Source organism: Corvus kubaryi, unplaced genomic scaffold (genome assembly GCF_017639235.1).
Source record: "Corvus kubaryi isolate FWS band 111438036 unplaced genomic scaffold, C.kubaryi_AGA036_p1.0 37367, whole genome shotgun sequence".
NCBI lineage: Eukaryota > Metazoa > Chordata > Aves > Passeriformes > Corvidae > Corvus > Corvus kubaryi.
Window position 1 is genome coordinate 1,527,841 of NW_024581119.1, and position 23,940 is coordinate 1,551,780.

Sequence of the window (23,940 nt, forward strand, 5' to 3'; positions counted from 1 at the left end):
TTGTTACCCCATGTATAAATTCAGTTTGTTACCCCATGTATAAATTCCGTTTGTTACTCCATGTATAAATTCAATTTGTTTCATTTATAAATATTGCTGAGCTGAGCTCTACCTGCTGTTTTGCCACTGTGCTCTCATCATCCTGCCCAGTTCCTGGGATGCTCAGAGCCTTTATCCAAAGGTTTTTCAGCGAGGATATTTCATTCATTACCCTGTGATACAGAATTTTTACCTGAGGTGCAAAATGAAAATAAAAATGACGTTAGGAGTGAAGGGATAATTTGGAGCTGGTGAAGTTTTCCTTTTTTATGTAATAAACCCCAAACTGGGGTCAATTTTTGGTACAAACGCATCAATTCCAGCTTGGCTCAGACTGGGGAATGATGATTTCTCCCCATTATTTATCTGTTGCTGTGATCCAGCTCCCTCTGCTGTCCTTAAAGCCCCACTTGGAGTTACAGGAGTGCCACGGGTGGATTCATTTTTGGGCTGTGAAATGCTCTCCTATCGATTTCAGCAGCAAAATTTAGATATTTACTATAAAATTCGAATAACATACCCATGTATTCATTTATTAATCTCTCCTCAGTTTAACCTGCAGCTTTCCAGTGTAGAAAATCCACTTTTTTTTTTTTTTATTTTACAGATAGAAAATTGAAGCTGGAAGCTGAAGTCACTTTCCAAAAATTATATCAGTTCAGTACCAAGAGAAAAATTCTAAGAGAACCAAAATATTTTGCCTTAAGGTCACTCCTCTTCCCACTTGTGCAGGGTATAAAGAAAATGCTTAATAAAATGAGGATAGATTCATTTATCATCTTCTAAACAGCTGAAAGCTGAAATAAAGCATCTACCTCATAGTCAGGGGTTGATAAAACAAGGGGGACAGACACAATTGCTTGGTTTTAGGCTTTTCTACATAAAAAGCAGCCCCAAATAATGATTTACCTCTTCTTTGAAGTGGCCCAGCGTGGTGGTCACAGACTGGGACTGCCTCAGCAGAAGTTCAAAGAAAACATTGGTGTTAAAGGCCTCGAGGTCTATTTGTCCTTCAGGCTCCCAAGCATCCCCTCTCCTCAGGAAACAGGCTGCAAGAGGAATTTTCCTTTCTTAATTTTGAGGCTGGTTTCTGAGTACAAATGTTTCATTCATTTCTGAGTACAAGAGTACAAATGCCTGTCAATCCCTGAACGCAGCAGCCTTTGCAGAGTGCTGGACACCGAGTTTTGGTTCCATTCTGTGCAGAACCACCGGGTTTTTGGGGGTTTTTGTTGCCTGACCTGTGCCAGCAGCGCTGCAGGAGTTCCCAGCCTTGTGCTGCAGCGAGGGGTGATGTTTTTTAATGGCAAAAACAGCTGGAGTTTTGGAAGAATATCTGTCCAGGCTGTACGTGAGCTGCTGCCTTCGGAACGCAGGGCGGGGGCTGCCCCTCTGTGCCCAGCCCAGTCCCTGGCACAGGAGCTGCAAGACACCACAAAATGAAACCAATCAGTTCCTTTCTTTATTTTTACATCTCCCATTAACGTGATTCACTCAACAGCCGGGATCCATCATCACCTGTGGGGCAAAGACCTTGAGAGTCTGGTTTCTAATTATTAAAAATCATTCATTTGTTCTTAACCAGAAGAATTAGTGATCCCAGCTGAAACCAAGGGGAAGGAAGTGTAATTATCTGTTCTTTGCATCTGCTGGGTGAATAAATCACATTTTCTATCATTACCTCAGGAGTCTGGTTGTAGGAAAAAAAAAATCCTGCTGAATTCCAAATTGCTAAAGCTGAAAATGAATGACTTTTTTGGGTTTTACAGTCTGAAGGACCAGCTTGGGTTTGATTCTGATCTCAGCTGTGTTGTGGTCACTTTTGTGTGAATTAGGAGAGCAAACCTGAATGTCACGTGAATAAAAGTTGAAGAAATTTATTCATTTCTGACAGGTTTTTTTAGTAAAAGCAGTACTTATTTATGTTCTCTTTATTTTGAGGCAGTTTTGGTCAGACACTTGAAGAAATAAATTGTTCTCTCATTGATGAATCAGAAAATAAGAATGAAATTCATCCATACCTTGACTGTCTTTGAGAGGTTTATGAACCAGGTTTTGATGGGATGCATATTGGGGTTATAGATATGTATCTATAGGGGCTTTAATGGGATCCGTTCACAGGGATGAATTTTACCCCATTAGAAAACATGGGGCTGGGCTACAATTTATTCTGCTTTTCAGCTTTAAGGGAACACATAAACTGTGAGCTGATCACAAATCTTATCACATTCTCTAAAAGCTTCTGTGTAACCTGTACTTACTGCCAGTGCCAGGCAGGCTGCCAGCACCAGGACAAGTCCAGTGGTCACCCCAGCGATCGCTGCCCAGTCAGGGCTGAGGAGCAGCTCCCTTTTCCTGGCAATTCCCACCTGGACAGCGAACCTGGGAATGCTGGGGAAGAAGGGCCCTTCCTCATAGCACTGTCCCCCCGCTGGCATCACCCTGAGGTACTGCAGGACAGGACAGAGAGGCCAGGCACGTGTCAGTGCATCTAATTTCATCTTCATGATGATTTAAATACATTTTTTTTCTCTTACAGAATTCAAACTTTGCAGGAATTGTGCCATTTTCCCCTCACAGAAATAAACTCGTATTTATTTCTGCACTCTAAAAAGATGTTCACTGTTATTTTTACAGCTCCCTGTGCTTCCAAACTTACACCTGGAGCACGAAATGCTTTGCCAAGTAAGTAAAAATGAAGGATTTCTGGGTGCAAACCATTCTCTTGTGCCGGTTGCTGCTCAGCCGGAGCACGTAAGTGCCGGGGGCCTGGAACTGGAAAAGGAACAAGAGGAATTTCTGTGAGGTTTCTCTGATTTCTTCCCTGAGGCTTCGGAAATCTCCCCAGTCAAATGCAGCGTTTGTGTTGTACAGGTTGTTTCTAGGACGGAAAAGTACAAAATTTCTCGTCATTGCCTTTTTAATTTTAATTATTTTTTCTTACAGGCTCATGATTAGGGTGGACATTTATAAATTCAGAGCTGTTGCTCGTCACACCAGTAAATGAAGGAGCATCAGTGGGAGTTCAGGCACTGAAATGTCCCTACAGCTCCAGTATTTCCTCACTCAGCTTTGTTTTGGGCTGCTCCAACCACCTATCCCCCAAACAAACACAGCAATTAACCCTAAGGAGCGGGAATTTTTATTTACCAGGGCAAAAAATAGTTACTGAGAGCCCTTCTAGGTCAGAAACAGCATTGCCAAGACATCAGGAACAGTAAGTACAAGTTTATTTTTGCCTATTTTGATAAGTAAATGTGAATTTCTTAATGACTTAAATGCTGTTTCCTACTGTGCACAGTGAAAAATACATTGAATTATGTTTAATAATGAGAATTTTACTGTTCCTCCTCATGTTTCCTTTCAATTCCATGTTGGAAAAAGGTGAAGAATTTCTCTTTGTTGAACTAAAAACGCATTAGCTGAGTTCTTTTTTGTTCTTAAATGTACTTACACATCATAAACTGGGAAATGCTCCCTGGAGACAACGAACACGAGGGTCACATTGCCACTGATGCAGGTGGTGGGATTGAGGATGCCAAGAAATGTGGGCTGGGATGTGGAGTTGGGGGGGCTCAGGCTTTGTTGCCGGGGCTCCCTGCACTCCTCGTGGCCAGAGGGATCTGTGAGAGCACACAACACCCTCAGGAGATAGAAATATAAACAGGAATTTCTAACTGTAAGTATAAATACGCACACCCATATATATATAAAAAATATTAATATATATACATATATATTAAATTCACATATATATATATATATGTAAATTTAATGTCCAGAGCTGGGTTTGCTGTCCAGACAGCGTGAAAAGAGAGAAACAGAGAATTCCAGAATAATCCCAGGGCTGCCCAAAACAAGGAATGCGAGCAGAAAAAGCCCCAGCAGGACCTCAGGAGCAGGATGGATGTATTGAATTCTGTTTATTTTAATAAGTGGTTGTTATTTGCTGAGGGAATTTCGTGGTGCTCCCTGCAGGCGCCCTCCAGGGCGGTGGTGGGGGCTGCGTGCACATCACAAAGCACAATTAATTATTAGAATCTCTCTCTATTAAATACAAATTTAGGGGCTTTGCAGGAGAACTTACCTGGAGCTGCTGCTGAAGGAGGATTCTTTTTATGAAGAGATGAAGCCTCATTCAGCATGATGAGGTCATGAAGTAGTTGAGGGTCAGGATTATACACCCCTAAAAATCCTTTCTCTGGAGGGGTATAAAAAAAATTTGGTCATTTCTGGTTTTGAGCATGAATTTTGCTTTGAATTTTGCTTTTCCTTGTACAGTATCTGCTCCCCAAAGCCCCCAAGCACGACTTGCAAGCTCTAAACTCAAATGGGATCATTTTTAGCACATTCTTCTCATTCTAGGGCAGTTTTTAAAATGTTTGGGCCTTGCTCAAAGCCTTTAGGGTTCGTTTGATGCAGCTACTGGTTTAACCTGGCTCGAGTCAATGAACCTGTGCAAAGAGCACAGGGGCAAAGGAGTCTTTCCTAATGCTGGTATTAAATTTCCTGGCTGTGCAAATTGTGCTTTTTGGCCCAAATCTGGAATTCTGAGGGAAAAATTTTTAACTACTTTGAATTTTACTTGGTGAAAGCACATTAAATTCTAAATCCCAAGAAAAATATCTGTGCAGGTGAAGGACTTGAGAAGGGATTCCTTTGCCAGGCAAAGGGATTCTCCAGCTCTTTTTATTGTAATTTAGGAAGGAAATCCCTGAATATTTGCCCTTTCCTGTGCTGCTGGAAATACACAAATTTCAAATGGATGCTCTGGGATTGAGCAGGATAAATTTTGTGTGTAGTGCTGAAGTCCTATTGCTGTTCTCAGGATATGAACATGGAGATCTCTTGTTATTTGTGTTTTAAACATCGTGGAAAGGCTTTTTGTGTGCAAACCCCATTTAACACCCCAAGAATGCCCCAGCTGCTGCTGTTCTTTCCCTCACCGCTCATCTCCACGACGTGTGCTGGATGGGTTTGTTGGCCTTGTCCTGCAGCACAGACATCTTCCAAAGAGAAATTTGGTCTTGGTAGAACCATCCTCAAACCTTCTAAGAAAACAGCAGTCTAAGAGAAAAATAATTCAGATTTTTTTCACCTGAATTCTTTTAATGGATGAAATATAATTTAAAAGTGCTTTGTGTGTGTAATAGAATAACGTTTGGGGGGTTTTGTTTGTTGCATTCTATAATTTTTCTGAGCAAGAGGGAATGAGGGTCAGAGCCTGACAAAAGTAGGGAGATGGTGGAAATAGCCACAGGTTTTTTCACCTTGCTCCCATTGCTGTGAGTGATGAAAAGCTGAGCTTTTCTCTCTGCACAGGTGAGCTGCAGGGTGTTTTTTTGCTGCCTTCTACACTGAGCGTTGCACACCCTCTCCAGGCTGTCAGAGTGACAAATGCAGAGGCCAAGAACTTTGTCATAGCCTTGGAAATCGCTGGGGACAGCACAGACCTGCGGGAGAAGAGGAAGGAATAACAGGGCAGTACAGGAATGTCCTCAAGCTGAAGAAGAGGCAAAAACTCCTGTGCAAACACGAATAACTCTTGATTTCCATGCTGGCTGTGCCCTGTGAAGGAAGAGCTTGGGAATTTTGCTTTTCGGGGCGTTTTCGGCCCAGTTTTGGGATTTAACAAACACAAAAATGGAAATACCTTCTCGGAGCAGTAGCGAACCCATCCCCTCTTGGTCAAGCACTGCCCCTCCTGGTTCCGGGAGGCTGAGTCCCGGCACACGGGGTAGGATTGTCTGACACAGAGGCTTCCATCCCTCCCAGACCTCCTGAACCCCGGGGGGCAGGTGCAGAGAGCGTCACGAGGCTGGAAATTAGAACAAGGATTTGTTTAGGAACCTGCAGCTTTGATGTCCAGACAGCACCCTAAACCTTCCAGTGAAGGGGAGGATTGATATAACCCTGAGAAACTCAGAATATTTGCGAATCTGCTGTTGCCATCCCTCTCCCTGTGGTTTTTTGTGGTTGGCAATGAGATAAAGAGAGACAGCGAAGGCAAGAATGACCAAAATGCGAATTTCTCCTGGTGGCTCAATGTGAATTTCTCCTGTACCTGGAACAGCTGCCCTTTCCCGAGGCACACACAGGTCTGCTGCCCTTCTGCAGGCTGTGCTGCCTCGGAGCCACAGGGGAGACAGGATTTTTGGCCAGGCCTGGGGTTGAAGAAGTCCACGGGGCAGGGCAGGCAGCGGTGGGAGGGCAGCGCTGCCCCTTCCGACCGGAACGTCCCCGGCGGACACGGCACCGCGGTGTGGTTCCCTCCGGGGCAGAAAAAGCCTTTGAACAGCAAAAAATTCCTGTCAGTTTTTCTTCTGCAAAGCAGTTTGCTGTGGAGATGAATGGCTGTGTTTCCAGTTTAAATAGTGCAGTGTATTTATCTCATAAATCAGTTAAATGCATCCTGCTTCAAAATATTCCCCAATTTCAATATTAATTACACAGTGCACAAAGGAACTCCGACAATAAAATCCAGTGCTCTACATTTGTTTTTTGAGCTTTCTTACCTGTTACAATATGAATTTTAGCAAGCCTAGTTGATTATCTAAGAATTATTGTAGCAAAATTCAAGCCCGATTTCGTTTTTATTGAGGAATATGTGACTGAGAAGCAAATAATCTCTGGTAAATGATCCACAAATACCTGCTGGACAAATTGGCAGCCTCTGTTCTCTTCTTTTGCAGTGAATCCCTCTCTGGCATTCCTCATGATTTTGAAGGTGTGTTTCCCCGCTGATGCCTGGCAAGGTTGGAAAAAGAGAGAAGAAGAGGAGGAAAAGGGCCATGGATTTATTGCACTGAGCAGCTTGAACCACCAAAGGTGGGTAAGTAACAGAGAGGCACCAGGAGAGCTTTCCTTTCCTGCTGAATATTTCATGGCCAGGGAGAGTTAAAAGATTGGTGTGAAATATTTATGGGAGTTATTTGAGCCCCACAGGTCACAGAGCAGGGCTGTTCTCTGCCCAATCCAGGGAATATTCATATGGAATAAGGCCAGGGGGGCGCTGATTTGTGATTACAGTTTGCTCCTGTGTGAGCTGAAGTTTCAGGGTCCCTGCAGCAACCCTGGGTTTGGAGAGTCCACAAATCCTCATTTTACCACAAGGGATCATCAGCTGGTGTGGGATCAGCTGGGTTGTGGATTGGGGATAGGCTCATCCTAAACTGCGCAGCCCAAAGCCAAAAGCTCTTGAGAAATTGGTGTCTTTTTGGAATTTACCATTAAAAAAATGTAATTATCCACGGCTGGATTGCCCCCTCTGGTTTTCAATATCTAGAATGCAATTCACGGACCTGCTTTTGAAGATCTCTAGGGATTTTGGAGGTGACAAACGTGGGCAGGGCTGCTGCAGCCCAGCGTTATTCCCACAGCAGAGGGCAGCCTGGCTCCCTGCAGGATGGAGGAGGAGGGGATTGATGCCACATTTCACACGGATGGCACTGCCGAGCCCTTGCCCTTGTAACCCAGAGCAGATATCGCAGCCCCTGCCCGCCTGTGCCATGCTGGAGATGTTCCACATCCAGCACAGGCTTCTGTTTTCTCGTGGAGGAATTTATAATCAAATATTCCACAGCATTTCTGGATGGCTTTCCCCATCTGCTCGTACCTTCTGTGGCACGAATAAATGCACATTTTTCTTAAAGTTCCTTCACACAACTGCTTATTCAAGGACCTGCAGCTGGGTGGACTTTCTAGGGACGCAAGAAGTGAGTGGTTTGCGTATTTTGATTTATTTTGAGGGGCAGTCTGGGAGAAAAACAGAAGAGAGAGGTTTTCAGAGAGAGGAGATATTTATTTATCTGTTTGCAAAAGTTAGGATTGTGATTCAGCTGGCAATGTGCAGAAATTGCCAGAAATTGTTGCTCCTTGGACAAATCTCTGATGTTCCAGTGAAGGGATCAGTTGCTTTTTACACACAGGAAAGCCTGGAGTCCTCAGCCAAAGGCCGTGCAACAGAACATCCACTAAAATTCGGCTCTCAAAGTAGGATTTGCTTCCATCCGAATTGCCTGCGCTCTAAATTGCAGCCCAAACCATCCCCGCTGCGTGGCTGCCGCAGCTGCAAGTGCCCAAACTCCCTCCTTGGCTGGGTTCGCATTCCCTGAGCGTGCCTGGAGCTGCCCCCTTTGGAGAAATCCTGCGCAGAGGATTCCTGGACCAGGCTGGAATGCAGGAGCTGCCTGTGCTCCTGCCCATCCCCTGTCCCCTGCAGGCTCAGCCTCAGAGCGCACCCAGCAGCAGCGCTCCCGCTCCTTTAGGAAAGGAATCCACAGCAGGGCCGCAGGTTCTGGTGCGCGGAATTTTTTAATCTTTTATTATTTATTTTTATCCAGTGAAGATTAGGTTGGGCGAACCTCCCAGCCCTGGGTCTGGCAGAGTTCAGCTTTTAGGAATGCGATGTGGAAATGACCCCAGAGATTCCCTGAGGGATTAAGTTTTGTAGGCAGGGAACAACAAAGGCAATTAGCAGCTTTCCTTCATCTAGGAAGTGTTTCAGAGTCATTTATCTGCTGTTTGCCACGCAAATCAGTGTCCAGCGGTGATGGGCCCAGAATAAATAAATAAAAAAATAAACAAATGCCTTGTGATAAAATCTGAGCCCCAGGCTGGTGATTCCTGGCTGATAAGCAGATGTAGGACTTCCAGTTTCCGCAGAACTGATCGCCAACGCTGTCCCGTGTGCCAGGCTGGGCTTTCCTGGCAGGGAGGGGAATTTAACAGCCCCATAAAGCATTTGGTGACTAATCAAGCCCAAGAATTTATGCCTGAGTCACTCTCCCAGGCTTAGCTAACTTCAGTCATTGCCTGCTTTTGCTTTTCAGTCCAAGCAAAGGGACAAGAGAAAGAGGGGAAGACTAAAAAATTCAAGTTTTCTATTCGGTTTTCAAATAAAATGAGCAGGCTCTTGAGTAAATAGCATCTAAATTCACGTTATTATTATTAAGCACAGAAATTTCACACCATCTCAAGCAGCTCCTGAAAAGAGCAAAGCAAAACCAGCCTCTTGCTGCTCTGGAGCATGTGAAATAATCCCTGACGTTTTTAACAGGAGTTTTTAAAGTCATATAATTATTTTGGTTTGGAGTTCTCTTGTTTCTCCCCTTGCTGGACTTAATCACTGCTGTTTTCAGTCTGTGCCACAGCAGATTTGTGCTATTTTTTAGCTGTTTTAAGCTATTTTTAACTATTTTTCTTCCTGGGCATCAGGGTTTGAGATTATTTATTTTAATTACATGATATCTGAATAAGTAGGTACTGACCTGTGGTTAGCAAGTCAGTCAAGCCATATTTTGATCTTATTTCTCTGTAAAATTTCATAGCTGAGAAACTTCTAAAGGAGCCACAAGTGGATTATGTTGACCTACAAGTATTTGATGAACCTATTTTTATAAAGTATTAATTGCTTTCCCACATAAACTTTACTCTCCAGCTGTTATTTACAGCAGGTTTTGGCTCTGCTGTATTTAGATAACCCTTGGTTCACAATCACATGAAGAGAAGTTGTATAAATGCTGAAATAATATGTAAGGCTTCCAGGGAAAGGCTGGGCTGTGACTTTTGGGACAAAGCCAAGGGCCTTGGGGTGACTTTTGCAGGAATTGCCCACAATGAACTCTCAGAGGACTCAGGACTCTGAAATGTGCAGCTTATCTTGAACTGCACCACATAAAATCCAAGCATGTGCCAGCACACCCTGTGGCTGTGCAGGGTCATTTGTCACCTCCAGAGCAACAACCACCCATGAACTGGGGCTCTGAAAGTGGCAGATTCTCTTTTTATTTTCCTTCCTCGTCCATATTTTTCTATTGTCTAGTTCTCCTTTTTCTCCTACTGTTTATTGCTTTTCTTGTTTATTCCCATGATTCCCCAGAAAGGATAATGTTGGGTTTTGGGGGATCAAATGGGTACAGGACTTCTGGTACTTGGGACTGGATTTCTGTGTTGAAAAACAAAAAAACAACCCCAAAGGCTGGTTATTCTGAGATAATTCTGAAAAGCCAGCTGAATCACAATTTAAATTTAAACAAATGAGGATGGAGGCCAAAGAGAGCTCAGAATTTATTCAAATCCCAAGGACAACACAGCGCCTGGAAGTTGTTTATTTTCACTTGGGCTTTGTAGTTGTATTTTTGCAACGGGATTGATTGATGGGTTAAAATATAAATTTTGTCTGCAGCTTTGATTCTAGGGGAGGAGGCAACGTGGGGAAGTTAAACCCCAAAGTTTATTTAATCAGCGAGGGTATGAAGCTGAGGTTTTTGGGTTTTAACAGACAAGTGGAAATAAATACCCTGCTGTGAGCAAAGAAAATAAACAGCCCTGTTGGAATAACCTCTATGACAAGGTAAATGTCACCAGGATGGAGTTGCACGGTGTGTGCTTCACCTCAGCAAACAGCAGCTTGGTTGTGAACTCCAAGAACCCCTGGGTTCTGCAGAAGCTTATCAGTTTTAAATATCAGAGCAGGGATTGCTGTAGTGTGTGAGTAATGATTCCAGCGAAACGAAAGGTCACGTTAGCTGGGAGTCAAAACATGCACCCCTGGGAGCACGGGGAAATGAGAGCAGGACCTGGCCAGCCTAAAGCCCTGGCAGATGAATTTGTGCTCGCTGGTGTTTCCTAGAGCCTCTCTAGCAGGCGGCCCTTTCTTGCTTAATTAAAATGTGATTTCATCGCAGCCTCAGCAGAGCTGCAAAAAAACACCTTTTAGTCCTACAGAACCTTTGGGGAAGGAGCAGAAAGAGCTGCTGAAGGAAATTAAACCTGGAGTTTTAAGGGGGCTGTGCTTCTAAAATGCTTCAAGTCTCAGGGATTGTGAGGGTGAAAATCCTTTTGGCCTCTGTGTGGAGCTTTGAAGGCAGGTTGGTGTGTGTTCCTCTCCCTCTAGCACACAATTAGCTGCGAATGCCTTTCTAGAAATAATTGTGGAAGATTCAAAAACTGGTTACTCATCAGTAGCAAAGGGATCCAGGGGGTTTCATTTAAAACAAAGCAAACCAAACTTAATATTTCAAATCTGGCACGAGGTTTTTGTGTTAGTTCCTGCTGGGTGATTTCCTTCAGGCCTGAGCTGGGTGTTTATTCTGTTTTCTGCAGTCGTGGTGTGGGGATTTCTGCGTGTGCTTATCACCCCACACACCTCTCAGTGTGTGCTTGCAGAGCTTGTTATGCTCAAAAAAACCCAAGACTTCTGTAAACTTCTGGGGCTGTTGCTGATGGATAGAGATAAAAATTAGAGATAATTAAGAGCTGGGACCTACCCAGACAGGATTCTCATGGGTGTAGCAGCTTCTATGGCCAAGTACGGAGCAGAGCAGTTGCCTGGGGCAACTGGGGAACATTTTCTTGGGGTTTTATACCTGGGACATGAGGTTTTATCCACCAAAATCCTGCTGCTAAGCCAAGTGACCCCCAAAACTGGGCCACTCAAGGTGGATATAAATACGTAGGGATGGCTGGAGTGACAGCCCGCTTGTTGTCAAGACGGAAGGAATTCTTTAGGGCACATCCTGCAGCTGCCAGGTGTTAAACTGAATGTTTGTCCTCAGAACAAGTGAAAATTTGGGGTAAACATTGATGAAGTGAGCAGGATGAGGCTCAAAAGTGACCTGCAGCTGCTGGCTTGTGTTTGTGCCTGGGACGATGTGGGACACGAGAGCTCTGCTGTCCATGTCCAGTTCTGCCCCCCTTTTTCCTTTCCCTGCCTCTCCCCACTGTGCTCCCTCCTGGAAGTGCCTGGCACACTCAGCTTTCAGTTAGTGGGACTCCCTCCTCCAAATTTATTCCATCTGCTCTGCTCCCCACAGCTGCAGAAACGTGCCTGGCTTTAAACCGGATCCTTCGCCTTCCAACTTTCCCCAGCCACAAAGAGAGCAGGAAAAATAAAACTCCATGGGTGAGACTGCTCTGAAAGAATCCAAACCTGCCAAGGGCTCGGCCTCTCCCTCCTCCCTGGCTCGGGAACTTGGCTCCTGCAGCCCTGCTTGGAATCCAGCCTGGCTGTCAGCACGTGGGGCGAGAGGTGGAGGGATGGGAATGGGATGCAGGGCAGTGCAGAGGAAACGTGAGCATTTCTTCCCGAGTGGCAGCTGTTGATCTGTGTTCTCAAAATATCCTCCAAAGGGCTGTGGGTTATTTTCTTCAGTGTCCAACCCCCTTCCAGCTCTTTTCTTGGCTCTTCGTCTTAAAAGATCGGATTTGTTTTGTTTGTCTGCTGGAAGGAATTGGGTTTTTTTAATATAATTTATTTTCTTTGCCTGCCTGTGGTTTACTTACAATCACGGCATTGTTCTCTGCCTGCCATTATCTGCTTTAGTGGGCAGCAGTCCCTGTGCTCCTCAGCTGAGGGTTTTGGGCTCTGGGAGGTGAGACCTTGTCTCAGCAGCCTTGGGGAAGAGCATTTGATGCAAAGGTCAGGGCAGCAAATCAGGCTTTCAAGGACACACTTTGGGGGCTGAAAACCAAACAGAGGGTTTGGGCTGGGTTTCTGCTGTGGGTGAGGTGCCAGGCTAGGGGGACGGGGTTGGGAAGCAGCTGGATCTCTCCAGAGTGGGAGACTCTGCCAGGAATTTGGGTGTTGTAATTCCCTTTGGAATCAGTGGTGGGAAATGGGGATGCTGGAGGATTTCTGTCATCTTAAAAACCAAACCAACAACAAAATCTTTACACCCTCAGCTTCTAAACTCTGCTTAATGTGTTTTTTTGCATGATGTCCCTTCTGTTGTGAGCTTAGTACGGATAGAAAAGTACAGAAAAACCAAGGTACTGCATGAAATAATGTATTTATTGCCAAGAAGGAGCAGTGAAATGATGTAAAGCCACCTACTAACAATGCAATTCTTGGATAACTGTCGTAGAATATACTTTAGAAGCAAGTTAATCTCTGAGTATATTGAATATATATGAATATATTATATTCTATAGATAGGAATAGTTTAATACTCCATCAGTTTAGTGTCTTTTCACCTGAATGGTTCGCATGACTAAAAAAACTTGATTGTTGTATTCTTACATGAGAGTTTTCTATGCTTTTTTAAGAAATCCTGTGAGAAAATTCAGTTTTTTCCCCTGCAAATGCTTGTGGATGCTCTTCTCTCTGTTCAACACTCTGCTTCATGCTCGTGATGTAGGATTTCTTGGTCGGTTTATAATGAAAATAAGGAGTTGGATCTGAACCCTTCGATCCCACAAGTGGAAGCTGAGTTAACCCAGAAGTTCCTCCTTAATTGTCTTGAAATGAATAAAAAGTTCTGGGAGAACAGATGTGAGTTAAAAGGCATACACAAAGAAGGATGAGTGGTGATGGGGGGACAGAGAGAAAAATAACCAGAGAGGAAAATATCTGTAAAACCTGGGACAAAAAGGGAAAAAGAAGAGACTTCACATGGTTAAAACATGAGGGGAAGTTATGGAAGGAGGTGGATGAGATACGCAACTCATCATGAGAATAACAAATGATATATATTTTTTAATGAAATACTGAAAGATTTTGAATTCTTATGTCTCACTCAGACAAGAAAAAATACAAAAGAGAACTATTTAGCTGTGCAGGGCATCAGAATCATGGGATATGACCCAAATCCCATTGGAATTAACTTCAACACTGCCACTTCTCAGTCAAAGTTAATTCACCTTGTGCAACGTAGCTCTTGGAGCTTAACACTTAAGGAAACCCCATAACACGAAAATACCTTTTTTTACAAGAAGCAAATGCAAAGGGTTCATTAAAAATATTCCCCAAACATGCTGAGTACTTAACACTGGATCCTGCAGTGGCTTCACGTGGAAAATCTCCCATTTTCCTCAACAGGAGACACATGAGGGGTTGCTGGATCAGTTGGTTTTTGGCTTTAGGTTCTGTAAAAGTAGAATTGCTCCCTATGTAGCAAACAGGGAAGTTTCATAGAAACCAGCAAACTCGCAACCAGAAGTTAAAATTAAATGAGAGTAAGTCTGGGAAGAAATAATTTTTTTAAAAAATTATCTAGTTTGTAGTAATTCTACCAAATAACTTGGCTTTCTGGCAGTACAGGATAATTTCAGCTCCTTGTTACCCTCCCAACTTGCAAAACTGCTTTGTGTAAAAAATAATCCTTAAAAAGCTGTTATCTATTTAAATTCTGTAAATTTTATAAATTTTATATTATATATACAAATGTTATAAAGTTTTTACCTTTATAAATGTAAAATCCTCTGTTAGATCTGTTAGAAAGGACCTGGTTTGAAATTCTCTGTCCCGGACTTCACCTACAATCCACTATCGGTGCAAAATTCTGATTGCATAAATAAAAAGCTTGATTTTTGTTGAGAAAAACATGCTCAGCACGATGTTTCATTTTGGAAGGACTTCACCCCGAGACTGCCTTAAAGTGTGACCACTCCAGCCTTGGCCAAAATCAGAGCCAGACTGCAGAAAATATTAAATATAACTCATCAGGCTCTGAATTCCCAGAGCTCCTGTTTACAATGACTGAGATTTTTCAGTCTATCTGAATGTTGAATTTGGAGTGTAGAGACCAAAACCCTCAAGAGTGGGTCTTGGATGGTTAAAATCTTTCTCTTAGGCTGAACACCTGCATGAAAAATCGCCAGAGCTTCAGACTGTGGGGCAGCTACACCTCAGACCTGAGCAGAGAAGCACAAATTTGTGAGAAAATGAAGATCTAATTCTACCTGGAGCATCTAACACTGAATTCCTGGTGCAACCTGCACTGAGGGTTTCCCCCTTTATGGGTTTGCTCTATAATTCTGGGTCCAGATGAGATCTTTCCAGCAGTCAGTTCAAGCTGCAATATATTCTATATTTTACTGCCTGTCCTCTGGTTATTCTCCTGCAGCAGGTGGCCCACGAGATGCAGGTGAGGTGAGTTATCAGCATTTCCCTGGAAGGCAATAAAGCAGCAAATCTCAGCTCAATCCCCAGGCCAGGTGTTCCTCCTAAAGCCACAGATTTACTGCCCCCTTTTCTGCCTGGGTTTGGATGAGAACAGAGGTTTGCAAGGAAAATAAATTGTGGGCAGGCCTCTGGGGTAAATCCAAAGGCTCTGGTGAGGTGCTGGGTGTCTTTTCCACCAGCTCCACGCTGTGGAGGTTTGGACTCAATGATTTTTGGGTTCTTTTCCACCCTCAGTGATGCTGTGGGATGGCAGAGCAGGGAAGGGACTGGGTTGAGCCACTCCATCACAGCTGCTGAGTCAGAAAAACCTCCAGCTACCTGAACTCAACTTCCTACCACAAAATACCTTTGAGAAGGACATCAAAGAGGTCTGAGGATGCCATGGAGCAAGGTTCAGGTAAGTTGTCTGCTGCTGGGGCACTGGGTATTCCTCTGGGAGCATCCAGCAGGATGTAGCTCTGTACAGGTGAAGGGACCAGAACAGTGAATTTCCAGTTGAACTGGATTGAAATGATTTTTTTTTCTCTGCTGTGTTTTCTCTCCTGTTAGAAGAAACTCAATGACTTGAAATGGGGCTTCAAGTCTGTATTTCTAATTGAAATCTTATCCTATTCTTACATTTATGACATGTACTCTGGTGGGAACTCTTATCTGACAGAGGCAAAAAAGACCCTGGAAAAGATAAGAGAGCTGTAACCTCTTTTTTTTTTTTTTTTTTTTTTTTTTTTTTTAAAGCACTGAATATTTGCTTAATCCTGGAAAATAATCCTGGAATCTCTGCCAGACATTGCCTGTGTAAAGCAGCCATAGTTACCTCTTGAAGAACATCTTGTCCTTGGGGTTTATGAGTCTGAAGCAAACACATGAGCTCTGTGTTCTCCTCGAGTTTTAGGCAGGTGGTGGAGATTGGACATGAATTCAGTACCTGCAGATGACAGCAAATCCTGTGATTGCACAAGGATAAGAACACTTAAGCCAGAGTAGAGAGCCTGCTGTGAGCCTCACCTGCAGCTCAGGCTTTGCTCCCATCTGCAGCAGGCAGAGAATTCCCTCGAGGATTTGGTCTTTCCGCAGTCTGAGGAACCTCCCCTGGTCGGTGTCGCTGGCAGTGCTGTGGGATTCTGTCACCAGGACGGTGTGGGCGAGAGCAGCGCAGTGCAGGGGGGTTAAACCTGCGGGGAACACCCCCGGGAAGGTCAAAGCCAGAGCCTGCCCCCTGCTTGCGGTAGATCTGTGTTTACAGATCCGGGAGGATAAACCCAGCACCTGTGCGGTTCAGCTTTGCCTCTTACCACAGTGGTCAGGCAGATCCACTTCCACACACACCCCATTGTCTTTGCAGCTTTTCAGGACCTGAAATGAACAATATCCAGGTGATTCCTCACCTTTGGCAGTGCCAAAATACCCTTTTCCTCCCCCAAATCCCTCTGTAACCCCATCAGACCAGAGCTGTAGGGAAAACCCCGGGATATTTTAGACACCAGAACACGCATTTGTTGCTTTTGCTCCACTTTTGGCTGATATAAACACCCAATTCACCTGCAGAACTCTCAGGTATCCGTTCTCTGCACACAGGTGGAGGGGAGTTTTCCCAGAGCTGTCCTGCACATTGACACTGGCTCCCAGGGAGATCAGGTCGCTCACCATCAGGTGCTGGTTCTTTTCTGCAGCAAGATGCAAAGCAGTCTGAGAAGGGAAGAAGGGCAGAAAGTTGCAGTGAAAGGCACAAACAGTTTTAAAACAACAATGTTGTTTAGATAACAAAATGGGGAGTTGGGGTTTTGGGGCTCTGTTGCCACTTGTGCTCCATCATTCCCTCCCCATTCCTGTTTCCCTTCTTTTCCAGGACACCACCAGAAGGATGCTTGGTGTTTGGCTGGGGTTTGAAAGAGGGTTGCATGTGATAAAAAAATGACTTTTTTTCTTGGCAAATCAGCACCCTACCCTTTTCTCTGCATCCTTCTCGTCGATCTTGTTGAGGGATGCAAATCTCTGTGCCAGGGCGAAAGTCAGAGCCCTCCTTCCCTGGGCAACAGCCTTGTGCAGCAGCCTGCAAGAGAACTTGGTTGGGAACAATCAGAAGACAAAGGAGGGGTTAAAATACCCCAAAGGAGGGGTTAAAATACCCCAAAGTAGCAGGGAGAGTGTATTTTAAAGCATCAAATACTGAGGCTGGAAAATACTGAAATCTTGGGATATTCAAGGGTTTATTACTCTCTATAGTTGCTGCTTTTGTCTGCCAGGATTTCTTGCTATTATCCCATTCCTCTCCAGCAGCTGCTCCGTGATTCCTTGCTGCCAACAATCTCTGAACAGGGAAAAGGGTGCAAGATCCCTAAAAACTAAGGGAAACACTCGCTCTTAAAAGAAATACTTCCAAACTGGAGTTGACTCCTGTGGAGGAGAAGAGCTCAATTTCCTCTGGCTGTTCAGTCTCACTGAACTACTCAGATTAGTGCAAGTGTTTCTACTGAACTTCACCCCAAAAAAGGCTCTTTTATTTTATTTTTTTTCTTGTAAAATTGGGCATGTCTTCCTTTCCTCATGGAGGAAAAATTAATGCAGGCATTGGTTATACTTATTTATTTGCTCTTCCCTTCTCTTGTAGCAAAATATCCTTAAATATGCCTGAACAACTCCGATACTTCTTGCTGGGTCTGGGGTCTTTTGTTTGTTTGATCTGGTTTTGGGTTTTTTTTTGGTTTTTTTAGCGGATTTTTGACCCTGTTCACCATTCAGAACGATCTTATTTAGTTTGTACTCCTGCCTTTGAGTGTTGTTTTGAGTGCAGAATCTTTATAAAAGTGAGTTTAGGAGTGAGGAAATTTTTGCCTGTGAATTTTACATGGACAGGGGAGTAGAAATTTCTGAATTTCTTAATTGTGATTCATTTCATTCATGTGTGAGAAATTTTTTGTATATTATTCACAAAATTGCAGGAAATATGAAAATAGGTGGCTTATTTGTTGTTTACTCGCTGGAAAGTGAAGCCTAATTTTATTATTGCACTGAAAATCATTATTCTGAATGGAACGTGGTGCTTTAGGGAAGAGGCCAGTGCTGTGCTTGGTTGTCCCTGTGTGGGGTTAGCAATGTTTTAAATTTGGAGCAATTTTTAAAAATTGTAATTAATCTCTTTCTCCCCAAGATTCAGATAATTTATAAACTATGCCATGATTTCTGTCAATCTGATTTGATACCACCTATCCCAATCTACCTGAACTGCATAGAAACTAATTAGCTATTTTAATTTATTTCTTATAAATGGCTATTTTCTCCACAAGCACCCCAATTCCAGGGCAATCCCGGGGTGTCCTGGGATCAGGAAAACCTTTGCTTTTGTTTCGTTTCCAGCAGAACAGCCACTCCCAGTTCTTCGGGAGTCTGTGCTCCAGACGAGCAGTTTTTTGTGTAACCCTCCCATCCATTTTTATTAGCAGCTAATAATACAAATAATTACCCTGAGAGTGTCTGCAACGTGGAAAAGATTTTTTTTTTGCATATCTTTTTTCTTTTTCCAGTACTTATTTTGCTTGATTTTAATTTTCGTGTGAATCCCCACAAATACCTCTCATCCTTAATATTTTAATGCTCTGAATTTATCCTAACATCAGCTGTAGCTCAGGAATATTTCTGCAAATACAGAGTATTTATATTTTTAATATCCACCTAAAATTCTATCTATTGATTCAAGTTTGAGCTTCCCCTTGAGCAGAGAAGCTTTTGCTGCAGGCAGCAGGTGAGCTCGGAGCAAAGTGATGTCCCCAGGGAGCAGAAACCGAGGTATTTCAACAGAAGAATCGAGGACCTGTTGCCATTTTCATCGGGAGCGAGCAGTTTTTCCGCCGGGATGTTCCTCAGCAAACTTTCCTCCCTGTGCAGCTGGAACTGGAAGAAGGAGAGGGCAGAGAGGTCCTGCTGTGTGAAGGAGGTTGGGGTCAGCCTCGAATGTCCCTCGGTGTCCGGAGAGCCCCTGTGAGCTTCCAGCAGCATCTCTGCCGGGCTGAGGAGAGCAGGCGTGTCCTGGGATGGAGAATTCCTCGGGAAATCTTCCTGGGAGCTCGGGAGCGCATCCTGCATCCACCAGCCGCTCCCTTTCTCGCCCGTCCTGCAGAACATTCCCGGCGAGCTGGACCCGTGGGTTTTTCCCTGCTCACCATGGAAGGAAGGCTCTGCCCCTGCCCGCAGGATGAGGTGGAAATCCTTCAAGCAGGACTCCTGGTGCAGCCCTGCTGAGCTGCGCTGTCTCCCCTGCAGGCCACCAGCTGCCTCCTTGCTCGCCACACTTTGCCACCGGGAGCTTTGCAGATCCGTGGAGAATTCCTGCCAAAGCCCATATGGCACGGGAGGCGGAGGCTCCTCCCTGAGCTGGCTCTTGTTCAGATCCTCCTGCAGCACCTCCACCAGGATGTCGAGGTCCTCCAAGCCTTTGGGGCTTTGCCCAGCGCTCTGCTTGCTCTGAAACAGCAACAGGAGCCGGGGAGGGCGGAGGATGGGGGAGGGAGGCAGACATGAAGTGTCCTGTTCTCCCTCGGTGATAGAACAGGAATTCTGCCCCGGGAGCCTGGCAGAGCGGGGTTCAAGGTGTTCTGCATACCTGTCTAAGCTGTTTCTCTGTATAAGGGTGAGCTCTTCTCTTCTCTGCTGCAAAGAGAGGAAGAAAAGGGCTGCTCAGAGCTGAGGAGAGGCACACAGAGCAGAGATTCCCATCAGTCCTGCCCCAGATAAGACATAGATAACCCAGACAGGGTGGTGATGCACAGCTGGCCGGCCTCCTGCAATTTAAGGACAGCTGGGACCCAGCAGGGACCACTGACCATGGGACAGAAGTGGTCTGGCTCTTTGGGTACCTCACAGTGATGATCCTACTAGAAAAGGAGGCTCTGTTACCAAGTGAGGCGTTTCCAAACCTGTTTTTCCTGAGGATCCTTTGGTTACCATCTTCACTGATGAGGCTTCCTGAGGAGACAAAACCACCCAGCTTCAATGTGAGATGCTTACACGCGAGAGAAGATGAAACAGTGGCAAATATTGTAACATGAACAGAGTGAAATTGCCTCCTGTGCTATGGATTTTGCTCAGCAGGGGCTGCAGGTGGAGAGATTTCCATGAGTGGGTAATTCTTGGCAGCATTATAAAGATCTTTACAGCAGCCCGGGAGTCTATCAGCTCCTTGGGCTGTTTTTGCAATATTTTTACTGGGTTTTGAGCCATCTTTGGCTTGACTGAATGATGTACAGCATCCATGGCATGGATGGGTTCCTGCTGTCACTGTCAGAACTGTTCCTAGCCCAGCCCTCATTCTGTTTAAAATTTGGTTTATTCTCCATTTTTATCGAAAGCACTGATTTGGTGGCTGGAAGAGGCAGCAGCTGCAGGTGTGACCCCTCCAGAACACTCAGTGGGGTGTGACTGTGGGCACCAGGATGTTGCAGCCCCGGGAGGAACCTTCCCAGCCTCAGGGAGCCCTCACCTTGCTGTGAGCCGCATCCAGGCCTTTGGAGAGCCGGATTTTCCTCAGCAATTCCCGCACCGGCATCTTCACTCTCACACCCATGTAGCGCTTCTGAGGGGGATCAGAGCTAAGTTCAGAGTCTGGAAAAGTCACAACACGATGCTGAGAGTAACACAGTTCTCTGAGCTGTTGGAGAAGGGTGGGAGGGTGAGGTCAGCCTGGGGAATGGGCTCGGATTCCAACGTTCATCATCAATCGTGGGAGATTTCCACGTCTCCCTGCGTGTTCCTTGGCTCTGGCCTCCTCTCTGCTCAATAGTTCCTTTAATGAATTCCTCCTCAGTTTTCCTGTGTGCCACAGAGCACAGATTTGCTTTTGGGGAATGTGTCAGCAGTGTTTAGGTCTCTGCCCCTCTTACTGATTTTCCTGTGTTGTGGTAAATCTGCCTTTGCAGTTTCCTGTGCTGTGGCTTGGTAATTTGTTATCAGTGCAACAACAAGGAGCAGAATTTGTTCAAAATTGAGATAGGGATGCTCTGTCCAGTGGCTTTCCCTCATGGCTCTCAGTGTGTTTGGAGGTTGTGCTGTGATTCAAAGGGAAACAATGATTTTCTGCACTGAAATGAAACAGTTATTTCAGCATATACCTCATTGTCCAAACAGGCTTGCTCTTTGTCAAAACAAGCTGCTCTGTGATTGTTTGTGTTAGGTCTCCTTGCATCTGGTGCCTGTATCCCCAAACTTGAAAGACTTGCCCAGATTAGGAGCTTAAATCCATTGGCTTTTGAAATATCTTTTATGTAACGCTGTTGTTCACGTCCCTGCCTCGTGTGTGCCCCCACTTGGAATAACCCTTATAGAGAATGCTTTCAGAAGCAGCCATTAATATTAGAAAATTATAGATTTAATGCCTATGACCAAGGTTTTCCCAATAAAACAGACCGTGGAGAAAGCCACAGCTCCAAGGAAAGCCTGAGCTTTGGGAACCAGAGCGTGGGATCCTGAGAGCAAGGAGTCATCCAGCAGCAATGCTGGAGCAGGGAGAAGCTTTCTGTTCCCACTGCAGCTCGTGGCAGAAGGAATGAGAACAGCTCTTGTGATCAAACACAGTTCAGGATTAAACAACACAGCCTGAATGAAAAAGGTGCATTGGGCCAGCAGCTCGTGGTGCTGGTAAATAAAACGTGAGGTGCCTGAACCGATATTCCTGCCCAAAACCTGCGTGTGCTCTGCAGCAGCTGCTGAGATCTGGCTGGGCCCTGCGGAGGGGAGCCCAGCAGATGGGAATGGTGCAGCTCCTGGGATGTCTGAGAGGAGGCAATCCTGGCAGGGGAACCAGCCCCACAAGAAGTGGTTTCTTGTTGCGTGATTTTGTTTCCCTTCCCTGCTCCAGGCAACGAGAGCTGACACCCCTCCAGCAGGAGGGAGGCGAAATCCCGAGCAGCAAATGGTGCCTTTGGAATGGAGATGGGGTTGTTGTTTTGTGCTGAAGATTTCTGGCACTTCTCAGTGTTTAACCTATCACTGAATAATTAAAACCTCGAAAAGCAGAGTTTGCTTCTCAGACTTTTCTAGAAATGATTCCTTTTTTTTCTAGTTTGGTGTTTGGACAATGAATTATTTACTTTTGTAGAGTATTTTAAAGGTTTCTCTGAAAAGCTTATAATGAGCCAGTAAGATTGCTGATATGTTGTTATCTGGGAAGATTTTCCAGTGATGGATCAGATATATCCTAGGAATGGAAGAACTCTGCAAAGGCACTGATTCACCAAACACACTTTCCTGTGACTTTGCAATGTTAATAACTCAGAAGGTCACATCTATTACCTAGCTGTTAATTCAGAACTAAACTTGAAATTCAGAACGCAAACGAGCAGCAAAATGCTGGAGATGGACAGAAATGATGGAATATTTGGCATCCTTTAGAAACCAGAGCCATTTCTGACCTCAGCAGCAGAACACAACAAAATCCAGCCAAGCCTGAGTAGGGGGATGTGCTGAACATCTCTGATACGGTTGAGCTTGGTTTGTGCTGCTGCTGGGCCACTAAAGCAGCCCCAGGTCACTGGGCTTCATCAGCTGGCAAAAGAAGCACAAAACAGGAAACGCGAATAAAGATTTTTCTCTTACCAGCAGGAGCAGGCATCCCTGGAGGTTTGCATGGAGGAGGAGGGTGGTAGATCTTGGGACTCGCAACGTTCAGCTCAGTTAATCCAGAATCTGGCAGCGATGGGCTCTGCTGGAAGCAGCTCTTGGGACTGGCAGTTTCTCCAGGCAGTGGAGACCCCTGGCCTGGGCTGTAGCCACAGATTTCACTTTCGCTCATGTTTTGGTTGACAAGGAGCTCAGGACGCATGCAGGCTGTTTGCAACATCTCCACTGTGTGTGTGTGTGTGCAGGGAAAGATGAAAGAGAAGAGGGGAGGAGAAAACCCTGTTCAGTTGTGTTTAAAAAAAAAAAAAAAATCCAATCCAGTTTCACATTGAGACCATGGCAGTTGTAATTAATCCTCCAACGTAATTAGCTGGGTCCAGCTTCCCTCTTCTCTTTGGAGCAGCAAGTTCCAGCAGCGGAAGAATAAACCCAGTCTTGGAATCCCAGCAGCCTCTGGAGCAGCTTTTGAGAGTTTCTTGGCTGCAGTTCTCCTTTGCTCTTTATACTCAGGTATGGTTCAGAGGATGGCAGCCTGGGAAGGCTCCACCCTCTTTCCTAACAATCCTGAGCAGCTGATGAAGACATTGCTTTTCCCAAGAAAAAACTTAACTGCAAGTTGAAAAAAAAAATTTTTTTCCCCTGCTGTGTGAAACAGAAAAATTAAATTCTGATTGATTTACTGGGAAGGGAAAAACAACCTCTGACTTACAGGGTTGTGCAAGTGAGTGAAGTGGCAGAAGACCCTGAATTAAATGTTTTGGGAATTATTCTCAAAAGGGGTTTTCAGCTGGGACAGGGTTAGTTTTGTTCTCTGTAGCTGGTGCAGTGTTGTGGTTTGGATTTTGTAGGAGAATACTGGTGATACCAAACTGATGCTGCAGGGGTTGCTCAGTTGTGCTTCCCCCAAATCCAGGAATTTTCAGTTTCCCAGGCAGGAGGTGCAGGAGAAGCTGTGAGGGAGCAGGGCCAGGAGAGCTGACCGTGGCCAGAGGGACATTCCATAGTGCAGAAAGTCGTGCCCAGTGTTATAAATGTACTGTGGTATTGGCTTTTCGCGTGTTACATAATTGTTATGAATGTATTGTGATGTTGGTTTTTCTCATGTTCCCTAATATTAGAAAAACTTTGCCTGGGTTCTGTAATGTAATGCTGTAAAACGTCTGGAGTTTGTGTTCCACAAGAGCTCAGCATAAAGGGAAATAGCGGAGAGGGCGTGGAAATTTAACGTTGAAACAAATCAGACGTATGAGGATGATGTGTGAGGACCTCCCTGTGCCCGTCCCTAGCCCGGCTCTCCGCTCCACAGCTCCCAGCCCGCCGCTTTCGGTGTCCCTGTGCCCGGCCCCAGCCCGGCTCTCCGCTCCACAGCTCCCAGCCCGCCGCTTTCG

At 45.0% G+C, this 23,940-nt stretch overlaps 2 protein-coding genes and 1 long non-coding RNA gene across 18 annotated transcripts in view; 1 reads left to right on the forward strand and 2 right to left on the reverse strand.

Annotated features, from left to right (window-relative positions):
* The window catches only part of LOC121667476, a 9,800-nt gene extending 9,589 nt beyond the window's left edge, over positions 1-211 (reverse strand). The window contains exon 1 of the mRNA XM_042034134.1: positions 113-211. Within this exon, the coding sequence (XP_041890068.1) occupies positions 113-208 (96 nt within the window). The 5' untranslated portion in view covers positions 209-211. The remainder of the gene's footprint in view (positions 1-112) is intronic.
* Positions 1-15,263, forward strand: part of LOC121667479 — a 19,376-nt gene extending 4,113 nt beyond the window's left edge. Inside the window, exons 4-8 of one of the 5 annotated variants that reach the window (XR_006017075.1) lie at positions 2,677-2,724; positions 2,986-3,256; positions 5,362-5,776; positions 6,732-6,867; positions 15,179-15,263. This is a non-coding gene — a long non-coding RNA (uncharacterized LOC121667479). Of the gene's footprint in view, positions 1-2,676; positions 2,725-2,985; positions 3,257-5,361; positions 6,872-11,855; positions 12,934-15,178 lie in introns of those variants that run through there. The other 4 variants (XR_006017073.1, XR_006017072.1, XR_006017074.1 and 1 more) reach the window with 4 other exon arrangements.
* On the reverse strand, positions 12,812-23,167 carry LOC121667477 (CARD- and ANK-domain containing inflammasome adapter protein-like). Of its 12 annotated transcripts, none has more exons than XM_042034138.1 (11): positions 22,529-23,152; positions 20,418-20,510; positions 19,542-19,903; positions 18,753-19,402; positions 16,889-16,994; positions 16,484-16,630; positions 16,237-16,297; positions 15,950-16,116; positions 15,759-15,869; positions 15,291-15,402; positions 12,812-14,930 (listed from the first exon to the last, which is right to left on the reverse strand). In XM_042034138.1, the coding sequence occupies exons 1-11, from the start codon at positions 22,770-22,772 to the stop codon at positions 14,920-14,922; spliced, it is 2,064 nt and encodes a 687-aa protein (XP_041890072.1). In that variant the 5' UTR covers positions 22,773-23,152; the 3' UTR covers positions 12,812-14,919. The 12 variants fall into 12 exon arrangements, 11 of the variants coding, with proteins under 11 accessions (XP_041890072.1, XP_041890081.1, XP_041890073.1 ...); XM_042034147.1 differs by having other exon boundaries at positions 12,812-15,402; positions 19,542-19,588; positions 19,855-19,903; positions 20,418-20,539; positions 22,529-23,146; XM_042034139.1 differs by lacking the exon at positions 15,291-15,402 and having other exon boundaries at positions 12,812-13,905; positions 22,529-23,158.
* Between the last annotated feature and the right edge of the window lie 773 nt (positions 23,168-23,940).